The following is a 21,309-nucleotide window of genomic DNA, read 5'->3' as shown; positions in this document are numbered from 1 at the left end:
CTGGTTTTACTCAGTACTCTGCTTTTGAGATAAATCCACACTAACGAAAGTAGCTCTGGTACACGCACTCGAAGGGCTACGTACTAGTCCACTGGGCGAATTTGCAATTATTTATACATTCCGCTATTTTGCAGTTATAAACATTTTTGTAATGCTATAATGAACACCTTTCCTCAATATTAGGAAAGCTCAAAATAACTGTGTACATTTGAGATGGGTGCACATATCCTTGATAAACCATGAGAATCACAGGGCACCTAGGTGGCTCAGTTAAGCATCTGCCTTTGGCTCAGGTCATGATCCCAGGGTCCTGGGATCGAGCCCTGCATCAGGCTCCCTCCTCAGCGGGGAGTCTGCTTCTCCCTCTCCCTCTGCCGCTGCCCCTACTTGTGCTCTCTCGCTCTAGCTCTGCCTCTCCATCCATTGACACTCTGGCCACTCCTCTAACCTCTCTTGGTAACGATGTCTTAGCAGAATCTGTGGTCCCTTTTCTTTGTCAACCTGTGTGCCTTCACTGTGCCTTCATTTCTTCATCTTGCACGTGCCAATAATGGCAGTGTTGACCTCATTGGATTGTTGTGAGGTTTGGGTTACTATATATCAAAATAGATAATAAGGAACACACATTTTTATATATTTCTATATGTCTATTTGTATTTGTTTATTTGTACACACACACAGACACACATACAGCTTCGAACAGTGCCTGGGACAAGGCAAGCACTGTGTGTGTTCGTTATTACGATTTGTCCGAAGTTAAACCCAGCTTCCAGATGCTCTTGGTTTGCCTCTGCAACCTGCCCTCCCCCTGTGCTCCCCTTACTCACATTACTGACCCGGTCTCGGGGGCAGTGGTATTATCATTCCCTGCTAGCAAATTCTCTAGTTTGGAAACATAGCCTCTCAAACTTTTTAACGTTCTTTTGAATTTTATTCCTGTCTTTCAGAGTTTACTAATATAAAGGTCCTTACCTTCTCTGTCCCTTTATTAAACCAATAGCAATTGTGTTATGACACCTGCTTTCATTATTTAAAAGTCACTTTGTTTTCTATTTGGCATATATGCATTCGACTTGTCTCCACAGCTAGATTATAATTTATATATTAGATTATGCATTAACCTACCTATATTATCTTCCTTTTCAAGCACGATCTTTCCCCCCCACTGCCAGCTGCAGCACAGGCGGATTAGAGACCCCATTCCTCATTCACACTTGAGAAACCAGACACCCTACGGACAACTTTCCCATCAGCCGTAAGCAGGATTGCTTGATGTGACTAGGGGCCTGACCTGACACTAAGCCTGTGGGCTCAGGATTTAATATGTGCGACCCCTTCTGCCCGAACCCCAGGTATTCGCCGCCAGACTGCCCATTGTGTGAAGAAGGGCCACGGGACCGTGAAAGCTACGTTTTGTGACCCAGAAACACAGCCCAATGGGAGACAGAAGAAGTGCCATGAAAAGGACTGTCCACCCAGGTAAGCACTGATGAGAATTAGAGCTCTGTGTGTCTGCTTAGAATGATGTCTGATTGGGGCGCCTGGGGGGCTCAGTCAGTTGAGCATCCAACTCTTGATTTTGGCTCAGGTCATGATCTCAGGGTCGTGAGATCGAGCTCCATGTTGGGGTCTGCACTGGGCATGGGGCCTGCTGAATATTCTCTCTCTCCCTCTCACCCTGCCCCTCCCTGCTCACGCTCTCCCTCTCTCTTAAAAAAAAAAAAAGAGTTTATCTGATTTAATAGTAATGCAATGCTCAGTGATAAAGGAGGCTCGTGAGGCTTTGTTATTAGAATAACTACAGGAAAACTCTTACAGCTTTCTGTGGCTGTGCGGTTGGAGCCCGTGGCAAGCTGTGCTGTGAGTGAGGACATCTTCTCCCCATAGAGCAGTATTTCTTACAAAGCTGGTGTGTCCTGTTTGTTTCTTTGGTAAGACTAAGTCTCAGAGCGTTGTGGAAGAGAATGCGATATGGATCCTCCAGAAGTTCTCCAGCTATCGGGTGCAGCTTTTCCAGGAGTACCGTGCCAGGCAGCGGTCGTGCTCCCTTCAGATCACATGCCCATCTGCACGTAGGCAGCGGGCAAGAGTGGTCTTCCAGGGCAGGCTTTCCCAGCGTCAGCACTGTTGACAATCGGAGTGGATAACTCTTGATTGTGGGGCTGTCCTGTGTATAGTAGGGGGTTTTAGCAGCATCCCTGGCCTGTATCTGCTTAGATGTTAGTAGCAACATCCCCTTTTCCTCTGGGTTGTCACAACCAAAATATCTTCAGTCATTGCCAAGTGTCTCATAGAGGGCAAAAGCACCCTTGGTTGAGGAGCAGCGTTGCAGAGCTATTCGCTTGCTGCTCGCCATATTGGTTCTAGATACTGGACTCCTAGAAGGTGGCTGGAATGTTATTATTAGGGGTGTATGTTAGAGAGAGAGAAAAGGACAAACCAAGAAGCAGACGGAGGAGGAGGAGGGAGAGAGGAAGAGAGAGGGGAGGGAGAGAGAGAAGGAAGGAAGGGAAGGGAGAAAGAACTAATTCGGAAGAGTGTCTTCATTCTCCAGAGACCTTAGGCAGGGCTGCACTTAGTTGTGGTGTCCACCAGGCATTCATTCCAGTCCTAAGAAGACACACTAAAAGGAGTTTAGTTAAACAGGAGGGGATTCATTGGGATTATAAATCAAACAAGTGGGGCGCCTGCGGGACTTACGCAGTTAGGCATCCAGCTCTTGATTTCGGCTCAGGTCATGATCTCAGGGTCCTGAGACGAAGCCCTGCCCTGGGCTCTGAGCTGGGCATGGGGCCTGCTTGAGATTCTCCCTCTCCCTCTCCCTCTGCCCCTCCCCTGCCTCACTCTCATGCACACGCGCTCTCTCTCTCTTAAAAAAAATAATAATAATTAAAAAAATAAATAAACAAGTGACGAGCTGACCTCTGAACAAGAGCCAGAGGAATGTGGTAGATCTGTAAGAATTGGTGAAAGGAAGAGCGCAGGCAAGCCAGTGAAGGCAGGCGGTGTTGATCTCTGGCAGGGCAGGCAGGCTGGGCCCAGCAGCTGGAGTCCGAAGGTTTACTCTGTGCCAGCTCTGTGGTTTCTAGAAGGGAAGGAGTGGGCCGTGAGAGGGGAGCCAGACCTGCCCTGCCTCACCTCCGCGTGGGCACCCTGGCTGGCTGCAGCTCTTGCCGGCACCAGGCTTTGTGTGAAGCCGCCCTGTCTATCATTTCTCCTCCGGGAGGAGCGAGCCAGGAACTGAGGCACGTTTCTTGGGGCTGCTCACTAGCCCACTGCTCTGCGGGCCCGCGTGCTTCCTCATGCTCCCTTCTCCCTCGAGGTTCATGACTCTCTACCAGAAAATTCCTGTTGTGCTGCTGGGACACACGAGCCTGGGGGGTCTCGCCTCGCTTTTCTAAGCCACTCTCGCTGATGGGTTAGATACCCTCTTAAAACCACAGCTGTTTATTTCCTGGCTCTAATTTTGTCCCTGGCATTCAGGTTCTCATTTTCGTTGTATTACATAGTCTCCCTCGGCCTGACTGTTGCCAGCAAATATTTATTAAGCTTCTGTTATTTCCCACAAGAGACACAGTGGTGATTACAGCCGTTTAACCGTTACCTTTTATCGAGCGCTGAGATACAGTGATACGATAAAGGCTGTATATGTGGTCTCTGTCCCTAACTTGGAGGTGCTGGGGGGGGGCGCTGTGCCCCAAGAGGGTGTAGAAGCCCTCCACCTTTGCCCGGGACCCTGCCCTGTGCCTCTCTTCCATCCGCCTGTTCCGGACTTGTATCTTTTTATCATAAACCGGTCATCTAGTAAGTAAAATGTTTTCTTGAGTTCTGTGAGCCCCTCTAGCAAATGATTGAACCCTCGGCAGGGGTTGTGGGCACCCCTGATTCGTAGCCAGCTGGTGAGCAGCACAGGTGATGGCCTGGATGTGAAGAGCAGGGGTGGGACGGTGTTGTGGGGCTGAGCCCTTACCCTGCCCGGTCTGCACAAACCCCAGCCAGTGAGGGTCGGAAATGCTTGGTGGGGAAAACCCACACATTGGTTGAAACAGAAGTAATGTGAAAGGAGAGTAGAAGAAAACAGTGCATTTTTGCTTTTTTTTTTTTTTTTTTTAAGAGAGAGCAGTTGGGAGTCAGGCCAGAGGGAGAAGGAGAGAGAGAATCTTAAGTAGGCTCCATGCCCAGCACAGAGCCCAATGCAGGGCTCAATCTCACAACCCTGAGATTATGACCTGAGCCAAAATCAAGAGTCAGATGTGTAACTGAATGAGCCACCGAGGCACCCTAAAAACAGTGGGGTTTTTAAGCACTCCTTCACTTCTGATGATGTTTTTGAAATACCTTATATGTTCTCTTTATCGTTCTCAACTACTCAGAAAAATAACTATTATTATGTCAATTTTATGGAGGAAGAAATTTTCTTTACTTCACTCAGTATCATGCAGCTGGTAGACAGCCGAGGTTCGAACCCCAGGCTGTCTAGCTTTAAGCGTGGGGTCTCCATTCCATACCCCCAAAGACAGGCCCGTACCTCTCCCCCATCCAGGCTGTGTCTAAAGCAAAGCAGGCACTGTGCTCGGTGTGGTGGGCCCCGAAACTTCCTGATGCAGACACTGACCTGCTGAGGCCAAGGTAGACGTGGGCTATGTACATGAAAACAACACAGTCCAAGAAGATTCCAGTATCTCTCTGGTTTTAGAACAGACATCGATCTGTTGCTGACATGTTCTTATTTACCTGTAGCCAAAAACTTGGCCTCACTCTCTTCAGAATTCAGCTTCCCTAAGGGTGGTTATCTTACCTGCATCCACACTCCAACTGCCAGAATTTCTAGTTGGAGGTTCCTTTACAGTGAGGTACTACCGGCGTGGGAGGGAGAAGGATGTTGGGGCAAGAGTCCAGAGGCTGAAGGACTCCTCAGGAGGAGCTGAACTGAGGGGGAGGCCCGTGGACACAGAAGAGGAGACTTGATGAAGGAATTCTTATGTGATACTAGCTGAGCTTGGTGGACTGGAAGCTGACCCTCGGTGTGGTCGTGGGACAGGCTGGAGGGACATCTCCATCTGGACCCCTGCAGCCTGCAAACGTTACCTGATTGGGAAAAAGGGTCTTTGCAGATGTTATTAAAGGGTCTTGAAATGGGGGAAATTATCAGCAGTTATCCCCTTGGGCCCCAAATGTCATTGCAAGGGTCCTCATAAGAAAGAGGCAGATGGAAATTACACACACACACACACACACACACACACACACACACACACACAGAGGCTGATATGAAGACAGAATAGACAGATTTGCAGACACTAGCCTTAAAGACTGGCGGGATGGTCCACAAGCCAAGGAATGCTGGCACCCCCACAAACTGAAAGAGGCCAAGAACAGATCTTCTGTAGAGCCTCTGGGGGGAGCGTAGCCCTGCTGGCACCTTGATTTCATCCCGGTAACACTGACTTAGAGCTATAAGAGACCAGATTTGGCTTCTAGAACTATAAGAGGCCAGATTTTGTGTTGTTTTAAGCCACCAGGTTTGTGGTAATTTGTCGCAGCAGCCATAGGAAGCTAATGCAGGCAGCTTAACGCAAGCGAAGAGAAGAGGAGAGATCCCCAACCCCGTGACAGACACTCCAGAGCTTGGAATACCATGGGATCGGGGCTTCTTGGAAAGTGTGTCGAAGGATTTTATGGACTAGCACAAATAGGTGACTTCCTAAGGAACTTTGCAGCCAGGCAGCCTCTATCAAATGCATCTTCACGTGCAAGGTCAGCTTTCAGGGCGAGACCCGCAGCCAGGCATGGGATCCCTTAGCCCAAGCCCTTCCTCCTGGCCACTGTCCCCATGGTCCTTGCCCTCCTTGGGCCTTTGTAGTTAGTTGACATGTCTTCATCTCTTCTTTCTAAAAGCACCCTTGTTAGAACAAGGCGAGTGATACCTTTAACCCCTGGAAGGCTTCTTACGCTGAGTGCATGCATACGGCTTGTTGATTCAGAGCAGAATTCTGAAACGGACCAGTGATGCAGCCCCCTCTCCCACAGTACATGATCAGTAACGAGGCCCCGGAGGTTAGACAGGAAGTGCTGGGTCTCGGGCGGACCCCAGCAGTCCCGGCCAGCACAGGGGTGCCTGCCAATGCCCACGTGTTCTCGGTGGGCTGAGCATCAATTTTGCTGCTGCGGTTTCTGCCATCCCGCATCATCACGCTTCAGGGGAGGAAGACAGCCCATTGTGTTCCCCAACTTCTGCTCTTATATTGGAAACATAATTTCCTGCAATTCCCTCCAAGCTATTTGAAGATTATATTTAAGGAGAGGGAAGCATAAGCAATTGAACAAATCTTTTTAAATTGTTGTTATTTGGTAGCATTTTTTTGCTTCTCAAAGCCTCCCACTGTGTTGTTATAGTGAGAATCGTTGATAGAATTTTTTTTTAAAGATCTTATTTACTTACTTGAGAGAGAAAGAGAGAGAGCAGGAGCACGGGGAGGGGCGGTGGGAGAGGGAGAAGCAGACTCCCCACTGAGCAGGGAGCCAGACATGGGGTTCCATCCCAGGACCCCAGGGTCATGACCTGAGCCGAAATCAGACACTTACCGGACTGAGCCACCTGGGTGCCCAGCATAGGACTTTTACATTGTAACTGGGAGGGTGAGATGGACTCCTGTAGGGGGTCTACGAAACAATACATGATCAGTTACCCAGTTGTGTGGTGAGTGTCTTGAGCATTCTGGTAAGGTAAAGATCAATAGCAAAAACAGAACAAATCAGGGAAGGTTGTCAATTCTGTGCTGATTGAGCCAGGGAGGTTGTCTTGTTGGGGTGAATAAATGGGCTGGGCTTTTGTCCTGCTGAGTTTTTTGCATTACATTGCCCTTCTCGCCAGTCAATCCCTCAGGGCGTTTCAACAGCCTTCTGTCACAAATCTCCTATAAATATAAAAACACAATTCTATTACGCATCTCCTAGAAAGCTGGATTATGGCAGATATCAAAAAATGAAATGGACAAGAGAAAACAACTTGACAGTATTTCCTGAGCCCTGGGCCTGGAAGACCTTTGCTGGGAGATATTTAAAAAGGGAGGGGGGGTGCTGTTTTCACTTTAAACTAGTGAGGAACAGATACAAAATGTCCCTGGGGGACTGTGGAGAAGATAACAGAAAGAGAAAATAAGGAGGTTCATTATCACTTTGTGGTGACACAGAGCTGAAAGCCCAGCAAGTAATTCGATAAATTATACTTTTTTTGTCCACTCAGATTATTAAAACCCTTCCAGAATGACATTTTATATATTCAGTAACATGTCTGGCTTCTTCCGGACAGGTCAGAAGTGGGGTGAAGTAACTAGATTAATAATTACCGAAGTGGGCGTTCGGTTGGTTTCACATCACGTGGTTTCCAATATTAGCTCTTTATCCACACAAGATAGCCAGATGATAAACACTAAGGAATAAGGGAGTAACCTCATTTGTTATTATTACTTAATAAATAAATGAGTAACTCATCTTAATTACTTAATTATAGATGTTAAACACTAAAGAATAAATGAGTAATCCTTATAACTTAAAAATAACTTATTAAAGAATATAACAGAATCAAGGAATAGCTTTCTTCAAATATTTTTAGCCTGAGAATAAAAGTGTGAGAATCAAAAGAAGTTTCATCCAAATAAATCCAGTGCTTACTAAATATAAATCATAGTACAAACTTTTGTCTTCTTCAAAATTCCATACTATCTCAAGGACAGTTAAATTCAGGAGTGAACGACTTCACATGCTGTACTATTTTCCTATGAAAAAGAGAAGCATTCCATTTTATTACTGCACGGAGAGCCAAAGAAGTGGGCAGTACTTTCCAATGGTGAACCCAAAACACACACGGGATCAAGACACTTGTTTTCTCTTCTGTGCTGGGGAAGATTTACACAATGATGAGACGGGGAAACAGAGAGGGCTCCCCGCCATTTTCAAAACCTATTTCTACGTAGCCACAAGGTCTACCTCCTAGAATCTGGAGTAAATCATCCACAATAAGGGGATAGAGAAAGAGCTCACATTCCTGTTTTTCTACAGTGAATCCTGAGTATTCATTTAGCAAACTGTGTCAACACTTTGACTTGTCAAGAATAGCTGACAAGTAAGAAATTATTTTGTTTCTTCTTCTTCTCCTGCTTTCTTATCAAAGGCACCAGTGAGACTAGTGTAGGTAGCCTGGAGGAGGTGGGGACGATGAAGGCGGTGCGTCCGACTGATCGGCTCCTAAATAATTGAAAGTCAGCAATTATTTCAGTACCCGCTTCACAGCAGAACATAAAAACATTCGATTAGGAGCCAGGGGACCTAAATTCTATTAGATTCTTTTACTCGGTAGCAACAGTCAAAATAACAACAAATAATTTCAGCTGATCAAGTTCTATCATGTCAGGCTCTGTACTGTGCGCTACGTATGGATCTGGTATTTGTTTAATCTACAGCACTTGTATAAAGTCTGTATTGTTATACCCATTTAACAGATGAAGAAAGTAAGGCTTAAACTTGCTTGATGTTGTACAACAGAAAACCAGGCTTCTTGACCGTAAAGAGAGAGGGCATTTTTTTTTTTTCCCATTCAGAGACATTCTTAGGTAGCGTCTGGTTCTGCCAGGTGCTCTGCTGGACTCGAGCCATGAGGGGACAGGCCAGCTGTGGCTCTACTCTAGGAGGCTGGAGCATCTCCGAGGACCACCCAGCTCTGCGACCCACACTTCCGCTCCTGGTCCCTCTTCCCCATGGCTGAACTGAATGTAGGTATATACTTACGGTGTCCACGTGTGTCTGCAGGTGGTGGGCCGGGGAGTGGGAAGCGTGCTCAGCAACGTGTGGCCCCCACGGGGAGAAGAAGCGGACGGTGTTGTGCATCCAGACCATGGGCTCTGATGAGCAGGCTGTCCCGGCGAGAGACTGCCAGCACCTGCTCAAGCCCAAGACCCTCACTTCCTGCAACAGAGACATCTTGTGTCCGTCAGACTGGACCGTGGGCAACTGGAGTGAGGTGAGCGGTGCCGCTTCCCCCCCCTGCCTCTTCACTAACCAACCCAGAGCGGCTCTAGAGAAAATTGCACGGTGGCTGGTGCGTATCACCTGTGGCCTGTGGCCTGCGTCTTGCACCGCCTTGTAGCCTATCTTGCTTATTTTCTGTTCTTACAGGATTTTCTTCTCACTCGTCCAGGAGTCAGACGCCTGCCAGCGAGGAGCTGGATCCCACTCGCACAGGCTCACAACAGCTAACTGGTACATTGTCAGGATTTTTGCTGTCCCGTTGTTAAACCATTGGTAGCAAATCAGGGCTCTCCCACCCGCCCCAAGAGCTAGTCTGTTAAACACTTACATTTCTGTTTCCCTGAAACTGCTGGCGTTAACTAAAACCAGAGGAGTGTTGCTCTGAGAGTAGAATGATAGGCAGTGTACTTCACACTTGACGATGCCCCTCCAATCGTCTGTCTGTTCAGCATGGGTCAAGGCCAGACCTGACCGAGGTTTAGAACATGTACTATTATTAGCCACATACATTGAAATAAGTGTTGTTGCATTTTCCCAAAATTAATCTGATCGAATCCTCTAAGTATGCTTTTTCTAAGTAGAAGGTCACAAAAAACTCCCAGACTTCATTATTCTTTAGGTCACCATGGAACCTGGTCCTGTCATGCCTGGTGCTCCCAGAGTCCGTAGTGGAAGTGGAGCCCTTTTTTCTCCAATGCCCTGGAGAGGGGCCTTGCTCTGCTTTCCTGTGCACATTGCGTTCAATGACCTCAGGAATGACCCAAAAGAAAAAAACCACATAATTTTTTAAACTAACAGTCCAGACTTTATGGATGGGTGCTGACTTCTTCCGAGTTTCCTTGGAAAGCCCTGTCCTTTTCGTTAATAAGGCGACCACTGACCAGAATATCATAGGAAGTCCTCTTAGGACTCACCTTCAGACAAATGGAAGATATTTGATTCAGGAGAATGCAGTAAGGACTATCTGTACTAATAAAGGTACTCCGAAGTATTATGTAAAGAAGAATTTGAAAATTTGTCCCAGCAAAGGTGCCGTGTCTGAAGCTCTTTGAAAGCAGAAAACATTATTTGAATACAGGTGCTGTGAAAACCTTCTTTCTGGAACTTTATTTCTTTAGCTCACAGTCACAGTTTAGGTTTATTTAGCTTCTAAATCTGTGCAGAATGCTCTCTTGGGCATCGGGGGGAAAATAAAAAGAAAATGGCAAGTATGGTTCCTGTGTTGTAAGAACTTCCTATCAAATGGGAGAGACGGGACCAAAAAATGAAGGAAGGAAGGAAGGAAGGAAGGAAGGAAGGAAGGAAGGAAGGAAGGAAGGAAGGAAGGAAGAAAAGAAAGACAGATACATGCAAAGAACACATACCTCAAACTGATAGTGTATTACAAATCTGTGTACATGTCAGCAGCGGGGCTGATCCTGGGAGGGGACAGCAGAGCCTGTGGCTGGCCTGGCTTATTAGGCCCCAGCCAGCCTGGATCGCTGTAAACTACAGTGTCGTCAAAATAAGGCAGGCCGAGGCAGCGTGACTGGTCCATTACATCTGTTTACCAGGAATGTGTGGGCTGCATCTGAAGCAGTCCATAATTCTTGTCGAGTGGAATTTACTAATTGCCAGATTCTTCATGCTTTTTTAAAGGACTACAGTTACATATTTGGCTGAGAAGTGCTTCTTACCGTGCTCACGTTTATGGGGAACAAAATGATGTGCCTTAACTGGAGAACAAGGGACCAAAAGGTTGGCACACTGTGACAAGGACTCGTGTCTGTGGTCCCAAATACAGGCCATCGCATAGGGTATTGTGAGCAGACATGGGATTCAGTTTCTGGCTTCCGCTGGATGGAGTTGAGCAGAAAGGCTGAGCCCCGGCCTTCATTTAGCGGATGTTGTCATGAGAGGTGCTTTTAGTTAAATCAGCATTGAAATATTCATCCCGTGGGTCTCCCTCTCTTCCCTCTGCTATCTTGCTAGTGTCTGTACACGTGAGCCTCTAATAACCTTTGCTGGAATATGAGGAAATGTCTTTGACATTCTAACTAGGCCCAGATACATGTGTAAGAGACATGATGCAGTGCTGACTTCTGGCTCTCATGGTATTTATGGTCTGGAGCTTGTCTCGAGGTTGGCGTTAATTGACACGGGGTTTAACACTCCAGAGATACCTCATCATTCGGCCTGCACTGGGCTGTCTGGGTCACCCTGATGTTGGAAGTTAGGAGACAACCGGGCAGAAAGATGCAAGAACTATGGGGCTCCTGCAGAGTCACCCTCCCTGGGCGGACTTCCCTCCCCTGCCAAGACACCTCTCCGAACCCAAGCAAAGAGAGAAGGGTGGGCTCAGCTGTGCTGGGCTGGCACGCTCATCCCTGACCTGGCAGGGGTCTGAAGGAGGACCTAGCGAGAGCTGGGGGGGCCTTTCTGCCCCTCTGACCAACCCTTCCTTCTCTAAGCTCATGCCCTGAACGCTGACTCCTACCCCGAATCTCAGATTTCACCAAGAATCTTACCCTGTTTTCACCCAACCTACTTTCTGCGCGTGGAAGATAAAGAAGGGGGACTGGATTTGTTGTAAACAGAGTATCAGAGGTTCTGGGGCCCCCGTTTTTATTGGTTATACCGCTTCAGTGAACTTCCTGGTCTCGTGATGAAGGACATGCATGGTCTCAGGGACATGGGTCCCTGGGTTCAAATCCTGGCTCTGCCACTTATTAGATGTGTGACTTTATCTCTTTGCGATTCCTTTTTGTTTTCCGTGGCTTGTTTTCTCCATCCGTGAAGCAGGCATAACAGCAGTGCTTACGCTCAAGAGAAGCTATGAGGATGAAATGAGTTAATAGGTCCAAACTTCTTGCCAGAACAGTGCCTGGGATATAGTAAAGCTGTAGATACAGTCATTTCCTAGCAGAGTAAATAGGTGGGAATGGCAACATCTTCTGTCATTGATTGAGCGCTTTTCACACTCAAGGGTTTGTCTCATTTAACATTTAAGATAACTCCATGAGGTTGATATTGCTCGTGAATTCCCCTGTTACTCCTGGCAGCTAGGCTAATAGATTTAGTGGGAGAGTCATTTTCCTAGGTTTTCTAGCCCTGGCAATCCCTAATTGTGTAGCCTCGAGCTAGTATTGACACCTCCCTCCCCAGCCAGCCTTTTCTCATTCATAACGGCAGGGTTAATGTGAGGCTTGAAGATAATCCACAGAAGCCCGTTGTGTGGTGCGTGAAAATAGTGAGTGTTCACTAACTGGTAACTTCATTCTTTTTTTTTTTTTTTTTTTAAGATTTTATTTATTTGACAGAGAGAGACAGCTAGCAAGAGAGGGAACACAAGCAGGGGGAGTGGGAGAAGAAGAAGCAGGCTCCCAGTGGAGGAGCCTGATGCGGGGCTCGATCCCACAACGCCAGAATCACGCCCTGAGCCAAAGGCAGGCACCTAACAACTGAGACACCTGATGCCCCGGTAACTTCATTCTCAAGCAAGAAGGCAAGGGTCTGTCTTCTATGCTACCCTCATTTTGCAAGCCTTGTCCAGTCGGTGGCACCCAGGTGCCCTGACAGAATTGATCTGTGCCCCTCTGCATTTTCCTCTAAACCCTCACCCCAAGCTCAGGACCATTTTCTACATGGAGCACTGTAAACACGAGGCTTGGGTCAAGGGTCTGCAAAAGTGTTGGACTCCTAATGAAAAGGCTAATGTATGGTTTCCATAAAAACAAAAGACACAGCAGAATCTTAAATCAATATTTAATTACATATTAATGGAAGATACTTACTGGATACTTACTGGTATTAGTATTAAACACTTGTATAGGTATTAACACAATACCTCATAACAGCCTTCTTAACCCCATTTTACAGGTGAAGAAACTGAGGCATAGAGATGTTTAGAAACTTGTCCTGTAAGCAATAGAGCCAGGATTTGAATGCAGGCAGCAGAGCTTTTACTGGGAACACCCTGCCGTGTGCATCTCAAACGTCTACAAAATATAACAATCTGACAGCCCTTAGTATTCACAAAAAAACGTATTATGTTTGGAAACAATTTATAGATCAGCTTTTGTCACTTTGCTGGAATTCCAGACTATGCATAACGTGTGCTGAGAAATCAGAGCACACCTCAATGAAATAAGTTGTCCCTCCCCAAATACTTCTAAAGCAAAAGAAGAAAAAGCCTTTCATATGGTTTTTAGGGAAAAAAGATTATGTTTCCCTTGAGACTAGAGATGTTTTCTAATATATTTGATGGGGCGTGGGGCAGAGCCTCCAAAGGCAGGTATGGCCTTTCCGCGCCTGACACAGGCGCACAGACCAATGAACAAGGCAATCAGCCAGCCAGCTTACCGAGACTCTGTCCAGGGCAAAGCTGTGCAGATGGGTATTGGAGCGTGCGAGTGACCGGAGAGAGCTGATTTTTGCAAACAAGCTCTCCTGGCCCCGTCAGACTGAACAGGAATGCCTGCACACCGAAGGAGGATGGAGCAGGAAGGCGAGACATTTCTGAGTCTCTTCCCTGTGGTACTCCCTAGTTTGAGTGAAGGTCCACGGCACTTCTGTGGGGCTGGACACCTGACATTTGAGCCTCGACCACGTCCTCCTTGGGCACGGGATGTCTGAGAGGGCCAACATCTTCGTCCTCCTCAGATGTTAGCAGCCTGTGCTTTGCCAGGTTTCCTGGAGAACACATAGAGGCAGCCTTGTTTGACACAACTACTCACAGAAAACCAGTTGGGGACCATGTTGGTTCTCATCATCCTGTCTGATATTTTTCCTAATTATCTGGGGTACTACATTAGTTTGCTAGGGCTGCCATGACAGAGAACCACGAGTGGGGTGGTTGAAACAACAGGAGTTTACTGTCTCACCATTCTGGGGGCCAGGCGTCCAAGATCAAGGTGTTGGCAGAGTTGGTTCCTTCTCAAGGCTGTGAGGGACAGTCTGTCCTGTGCCTTCTCGCTTCCGGTGGCCTTTGGCTTCCTTGGCTTGTGGATGGTGGCGCCCTGATCTCTGCTTTCGTCTTCAGTGGCGTTGCCCTGTGTATGTGTCTCTTGTATCTGGATTCCCCTGTGTATAAGGCCAGTGGTCATATTGGATTAGGACTCACCTGGGGACCTCATTTTAACTTGATTACCTCCGTAAAGGTGCCATCTCCAAATACGTCTCCATACTGAGATGCAGGGGGAGGGGGTAGGCGGGGGTTAGGACTCCAGTATATCTTTTCTGGGGGGGACACCGTTCAACCCATAACAGCTACCTGAGCTTTTCAGCTTACTTTCAAAGCTGGTTTTAGCATGAGATCCAATCACTCATTTATAAATTCCCGAGACTACACAATAAATGTTTTTATGGCAAAGCACTCGCTCTTTCTCTACTTGGCCTTTAGCTGTAAGTCTGTGATGAGCCCCGACTGTGTTTCTGCATAAACTCTCAGCACTACAGCTCCCAGCCATTTGTGAGCTCCCGTCCTTCTCAGTGCGCTGTAGGTGGGTGGCTTGACTCATTTAGCAGCAGAGCTCTCTCTCAGCGGGCTCCCCACAGGCCTTAATCTTAGAGTAATGGCAAGTGAGAGCAAGATGACCCCCAGGGGGGACAGTAACAGATTGATGAGCTGCTGGCCTGGTACCGAGTTCAAAATTATAGGGTAAGGGCACAAAGTTGTCCTAGCAGATACTGGCTTTGAGAGTTCCTGAACTACCGACTGAGATGAGCTCTGAGTGCGGCATTGCGCCCTGCGTTTCTCTCATCGAAGGGCTTGACAGCTCCTAAGGAGATACCCACAGTTGGAAGAGGTACCCGAAAGAGCGTGGGCCCTAGAACAAAACAGTGCAGCCTGTTCCTGCGTGACTGCGAGAAAAGGCAACTTTGTTTTCAGGCTCAGTATACTTGGTAGATAGTTAATGCTGTCCCGCTGGGCACGATACGCCCTGGGGCTAAAGAATGACATCCCTGGGCTACTTGGAAGCTTCCGGATGTGTGAGTAAGGAAGGCAGGTGAGGATGAAGGGTAGGTGTGCTAGAGAACGTAAGAACTGCTCCCAGACCCAGGGCCCCGTGAGTGAAGTTGTGAGTCGCCAGCTGGGAATGGTGCCAGTCGTGGCCGATCATCTGCCTTTCTGCGAGAAGCTAAAAATCAGGAATTTTAATATGATATCGACTTATCTTTAAGTGTTGGCTACTAATTCAGTGTTTGTATTTCATCTGTTTGCTTGTTTGTTTGAAGATTAAGCAAGCCAGGGGCGCCTGGGTGGCTCAGTTGGGGAAGCATCCGACTCTTGATTTTGGCTCAGGTCATGATCTCAGGGTCGTGAGGTCGAGCCCCACGCACGTCAGGCTCCATGCTGGGTGTGGAGCCTGCTTGCGATTCTCTCTCTCCTTCCCTCTCCATCTCTCGCTGCCACCATTTTTTTAAAAAAAGAAAGAAAGAGACAAAAAAGGCCAAAGAATTAATGTTTGTGTGTCAAATTTAGTCCTGAGGCTGCAACTTTGGAATCTCTGTTCTAGAATAATCTTCAGTTTTAAAAGCTCAAAATCTAATGTATTTTAACTAAACAACCAGTTAGCTTTTATTTACTCCTGTTTTATTCTTTTAGGTTGAGCAAATTTACACAATAGTGAATAAGGTTATTTAATACTTGTAATTTATAAATTCTAAAAAATTTATAGATGTGTCCACCTGTTAAGCTTAGGAAATCTAAATCTTGAAAAATCTAGCAATAAACCAGTGGATATGTGGGTATCCACAGTATCTTCTAGATATGTGCCTACAAGTACTTCACCCAGGTAGCTGTTCACCTCATGGCTTCCCACAGACAGGTGTGTGTCCCTGTGCTGCACAAGGACAGTAGAAATCAGAGACCCCCAAGCCCTTTGTTGTTATCATTATTATCAGCATCGATATTGTAACAGTGATAATAGCTTCCAGTTGCCAGTCATCTTCTCTGTGTTGTGCACTGTGTTAAGACTACTGTCTCAGGTAATCCTCACAGCAGCCTTGAAAGGTGGATATTCATTTCTCTCCATTTCCAGAAGAGAAAGCTGAGGTTCAGCTGTTGTGCCGTGTGTGGAGTTAATGAATAACGGCAGACTGGGGAGTTCATGTTACTTCTCACAGGTTTTATAGCTCTTTTACTTCAATGTAGGGGTGGAGGGCACACACCTATACACTTGTGGATTTTTTTTAAATGCTTGTAAAGTTGTAAAGTCTAAATTCCCTGTGGACATTATAAGCATTTCAAGTCGAAACAAACCAAAAAAAAAAAAAAAAAAAAAAAAGGAATGAAGAGAAAGAAATGAAAAATCAAAGAGTTTCCTGCCATATAGCTGTCTACTCTGACATTTCCTGGAAAGAAAAAACCCAAAGGGAGGTGCACCTGCCGCTTAAGGACCCTTGGCATCAGCCGGGGCCTCTTTCATGGATCAGCTCTTGAAATCCAGCCTGCCTGAGGCAAGCAGTGCAGAAATGTGTTCGGACCTACATAAAGGGTGTTTGATTGGATGGATCATTTGTCCGAAGTGGAGATTTGAAAACTCAGGGGGTTTGGATTAGAATGTAACAAGTGCTGAGCCAGTCGGGAGGACGAAGCAGACAGCGCTTAAAGCAACTTCGTGCACAAGAAGGTAGAAATACTGTAGTAAACCAGGAAAGTGACTGCTTCCGGCCTGCCCTTGTCAGGCTCCAAAGTGAGGTGACCCCAGATCCGCAGCTGAACATGCTCTCAGCTGCATGGTCTCCTGTGCGGACGAGCCTCTCCTGCTTTTCAAAGGAGGTGATTTCACAGAGCTAGCAGACATCAGGGAGAGACGATGCTTGACTGTAACAAAATAAAGGGGGGTTTTTATACATCCATATTATTTTCCTACACAAATTGAAAATAGGACTTGAGAAGGCAAGAAACTAAAGCTAAAAAATGTATAAGCTCACGGAAGAATTTTTCCATTCCTGATTTTTTTTTTCCAGGTGAAATAACCCCTTAGTAAATGTGTATTAAGTGATCACTGTGTCCCAAGAACTATCCTGGAATTCAGTTATGAATAAGAAACAGCTCCGGCCTTTGGGTAGCTGTTCGGACATCGAGGGTTTGTGGTCGAGAGGTGAAATCGTGCATGGCTTCCTGTCCAGTGTGTTGCACTAGATTCTGTGGAAGCTGTGAAATAAACCTGACGCTTACTCTGCCGCTGACTTGCAGCCTTTCAAGCACGTCCCTGAGTCTCAGGTTCCTCTCCTGTGGAAGGTGGAATCCTAATTCCTGCCTGGTAAACTTCACAGGGCGGTCGTCAGTATCACACAGAATCCTGGCTGCGAACCTGTTGAAATCCACCAAGCATTATGCAATCCCCATCCTCCAAAGACCCGCTTTGAGGTCAGGAATATAAGACAGACAAATGTGAAACAGCCGTGAAGAACCCCCCCACCCCCCACTGGATGGTTCATATTCAAGTGCAGTATATTTTGTGGCTGACTTAAGATTGGGAAGAAAAGGTAAACATGGAGCCGTTCTGGTAAAAGTAAGATTATTCAAAAGATCTAGAAATTCAGTGTGATGTAGCAAGTACGTGTGGTTTGCAGCTGCCAAGACTGAGGAAATAAAGATTCTTTACCATGAATCCTGAGGAAAGACTATCCTGTGAGGATTCCTCCGAAGGTACCCTGGCTGCCTGTGCCTTGGTGTGCCCTACAGAATGGGGAGGGGACATGGGGGTGCAGGTACCAGCCATCGCCCCTCGTATCAGCACCATGCTTCGGGACTCACTCTTTAGAAAGGGTATCTCTCTATTCAATTAACGACTCACCTTTAAATGTCAGAATAAGTCCTGCATCTGTGTACACGTGTGAGTATGATGGTTGTCTAGCTTTTAATCTGATCCCAGCTGACAGAGGCCAGTGGAAAGGGAGCCTGTGTGCCTGGGTGAGACTCTGTTAGTTACATCGGGTGTTTTCTAAATATAAAGGGGAAGATTCGTTATAACTAACTTAATAGACTCCAGAAAATATGTAAGCATTTTATGTTAATTTAACGGCATTACAACCCTAGGAAAGATAATTTTACCATCTTAAAAAGAGTAGGTGACTCGCATACCTCATTGCACTTTTCGTGAATTCGCCGTCCTGTGTTCAGAGCCCAGGGAGACTTCGGTTTTACTATGTTGTGGTTTGTATATTCAGAAGAGTAAACTGTTGGTCCTGCGCCCCATCGGGTCTCTAGGAGATACGTATTTCCTTGGAAAACTAAAAAAGCGCAGAAACTGAATGTAAAGATGGAAGAAAACAAGTTCGGCTGCGCAGCTCTGTGTCCATTGGGCCTGTTCTCACCTGTTGTAAGCCTGAGCCTGAGAATGCTGCATCTCTCCCGCTCATCTAACAGCCCTCTCTCTTTTCCAGTGTTCTGTGTCCTGCGGCGGCGGAGTGCGGATCCGCAGCGTCACGTGTGCCAAGAACCATGACGAACCTTGCGATGTGACAAGGAAACCCAACAGCCGAGCTCTTTGTGGCCTCCAGCAATGCCCGTCTAGCCGAAGAGTTCTGAAACCCCACAGAGGCACAATTCCCAGTGGGAAAAAGCTCCCGACAGCTGCGCCGGACCCCGTGAAGCCCATTCCTCCAACTCCATCCAGTCCCAGAATGCCAAGCACGCCCACAGTGCCCGAGTCCGTGAGCACAAGTGCTCAGGCAGTCAGCAGCCCAGGTCCTACCACGGCCCCCGGACAAGGAGACCTGGATGCCGAACGGTGGCAGAATAGTTCACACCAAACTGAACTGGGCTCCAATTATGTCCTTTCCACCGGAAGTACTTCCCAGCCCATCCTCACTTCCTGGTCTTCAAGTATCCAGCCAAATGGCGAGACTGTTCCCAATTCAGACACTGGTCCTACCTCAGAGGGAGACTTCTTCACCACGACAGTGAGTGGTTCTGATTTGCCATCTTCCGGCAAGCCTGTGATGTGGCAGGTGACTCCACTTTACGATACCTTGACCAAAGAGCCAGGGATAGAGATTCACAGTGGCTCAGGGGAAGACGGTGAACAGTCTGAGAACAAAAATGAAAACAACTCCGTAACATGGACCAAAATCAGAGTAGCTGGAAATGATGCTTCAGTGGTGAGAAGTACGGAACTGCCCCTCGGGCCTCCACCAACACCTTATCTCGGGGAGACGTCCTCGTGGCCACCCTTCAGCACAGTGATGGAAGGTCTGCTGCCCAGCCAAACGCCTGCTACTCCCCAAAATGACGCCCCTGGCGCTGAGCGTACGGTCACTGAAGAGCCGGCGAACACTCCATTCCCTCTGGGAGGAGACCACCGGCCTGCACCGACAGAACGTTCGGCCCGCCATAGCCCTCCAGAACTTCCAAGCAACATGAATCTAACGCAGGGTTCCGGACCAGTCCTGACCGAGGAAGATGCAACAATTCTGATCGCAGAGGGGTTTTTGCTCAATGCTTCGGATTACAAGCATCTCTCGACAGGCGGCAGCCCCGCATACTGGATTGCGGGAAACTGGAGTGAGGTAGGAGCCCCATTTCTCACCCCATGCCAGACTCTGTGGGGCAACAGCTAGGGCTGTTGCATTCTTGTGCAGATTTCAAAATGGGCTCGTGTAAGATATAGCCCGATGTAGAAGAAAAGAGAAGCAGTCAGGTCCATGCCCTCACCTCCCTCCATCTCTCCTCCCTAACTCCAAAAATGGGAGAAGGAAAAGAAAACATCTCCAGGGAGGGAGGACAAATGTAGCGAGATAAAGTGAAAAGAACTCTGAACTAAGGCAGGAGGGCTGGGCAAGCCAGCTGTGAGAGAGCAGAGAACTCAGCCCATGTTTCAGGGGCTGCTGCTTCTCTATGGAGTGGTAGCCCTGGTGTAGACCACCCGTAGCACACCTCCAGCCACGGACCACCGAGGAGCGGCTCGAAGGGCCTGGGGTGGCATTTCACTCAGAAAGCTGATGTTGGGAATCTAGATCTGTCAGGTAATCCTAATTGGAGCGGGAATTGAAGGTAAAATTCCTTAAAAGCATTCTCTAGTTCAGTGTTAGCAGTGGTTTTCTTTCCTTGTTGGTCTGTTTGAGTGCTAGCATGAAATAAATCATTTTGGCTCATTAAAAGAATTAGAATATGGAAGAAGAAGAAGAAAATAAATATGACGACAGAATGTTGGCCCCTGTCTTCCAGCTTCAGAAATTTGGCTAGATACTTGTTTTTCCATTTCTAGATCTAATTAACGTCCTTTGAAGCATCAAAATCATTTTCACCCATTTGAATTTTGAATGCACCGTTTATGAACTTGTTAAAATAATTTGACAACTCAGAAAGAGGACTTTGTGGAAGAGTAATCACATGTTCAAAGTAGTCAGCATTTTTATGACAATTCATGACTCCTCGCCCTGGCCAAAGAGAAATGAAGTATTTGCAGCTAATATAACTACAGTACGTTTAATTTATAAAGCATGTTAACTTCCAAACCACTTTCATATCTAGCCTCTTAATTTCTCCTTTTGACAATCCTGAGGAGCAGGTAAGTCTCATTTATACCAATTTGCTAATAGAGAAAATTAAATTTTTGGCAGTCAAGTAACTTGTCTAAGGACACCACTGTCAGTTGAATGATGAGCCTTCCAACTCCACCCTAATCAATTTGTAAAAAATTCCTTATCTCGGAGTAAAGTGAGGTGTCCCTGTAAATTAAACCAAAATAAAAGCATGTATTAGCTCAGAGATCACGGAGGCCAGAAGTTAATTGACACCATTTGAGTATAGTAAACCGAGCTACCCCTGACTTAACGCAAATGTCGTTTGTCTTTGACAGAAATAATCTGTCTTACTGAATGCATCGTAGCTCACCACAAATTTGGCAGCCATGGTGAAGCCACTGAGAGCTGTTAACTCCAGGTAGTTTGACTCGAAAAAGGGAATTGGTCCAGACTGCCGTTTTTCAGAGCTGCGACGGCTATCACGAGAACCGAGTTCAACATTTGGCAGAAATTCCCTTTGTGATAGGGTTGGGTGCCTGCCCCCTTTATACAGCCTTTGGGACAAAATGTTTCATACACAGAATTGCCAGGGAGAATCAGGACTCAGAATGAAAACTTCAGTTTTCCCACTGTCCTGTGACTTTTTTATTCGGTCCATTTCTGAAGCTGTTTCTGTAGGACGGCCTCTCGATCACCCCATTGACATCAGTCTTCCCCAAGCCCCCTCTGAATCCGAACAGTTTTTCAAGTCAGTGTCACCTCATCATCTCTGTCATGTCCTCTTCATTTCCTGTTAGTTTGGGGCCAGTGGTTTCCACTCTAATG

General features: G+C 47.0%; 1 protein-coding gene across 6 annotated transcripts in view; it reads left to right on the top strand.

Annotated features, from left to right (window-relative positions):
* The window catches only part of ADAMTS12 (ADAM metallopeptidase with thrombospondin type 1 motif 12), a 292,638-nt gene that overhangs the window by 238,463 nt on the left and 32,866 nt on the right, over nucleotides 1–21,309 (top strand). For all 6 annotated transcript variants that reach the window (XM_044387013.3, XM_026506767.4, XM_048224412.2 and 3 more), the window contains 3 exons: nucleotides 1,353–1,479; nucleotides 8,809–9,019; nucleotides 18,403–19,527. In XM_044387013.3, the coding sequence (XP_044242948.2) occupies nucleotides 1,353–1,479; nucleotides 8,809–9,019; nucleotides 18,403–19,527 (1,463 nt within the window). The remainder of the gene's footprint in view (nucleotides 1–1,352; nucleotides 1,480–8,808; nucleotides 9,020–18,402; nucleotides 19,528–21,309) is intronic.

This window comes from Ursus arctos, unplaced genomic scaffold (genome assembly GCF_023065955.2).
Source record: "Ursus arctos isolate Adak ecotype North America unplaced genomic scaffold, UrsArc2.0 scaffold_15, whole genome shotgun sequence".
In the NCBI taxonomy this organism is placed as follows: domain Eukaryota; kingdom Metazoa; phylum Chordata; class Mammalia; order Carnivora; family Ursidae; genus Ursus; species Ursus arctos.
The sequence above is the reverse complement of the archived record's forward strand: the minus strand, read 5'-3'. Positions and strand labels throughout refer to the sequence as shown.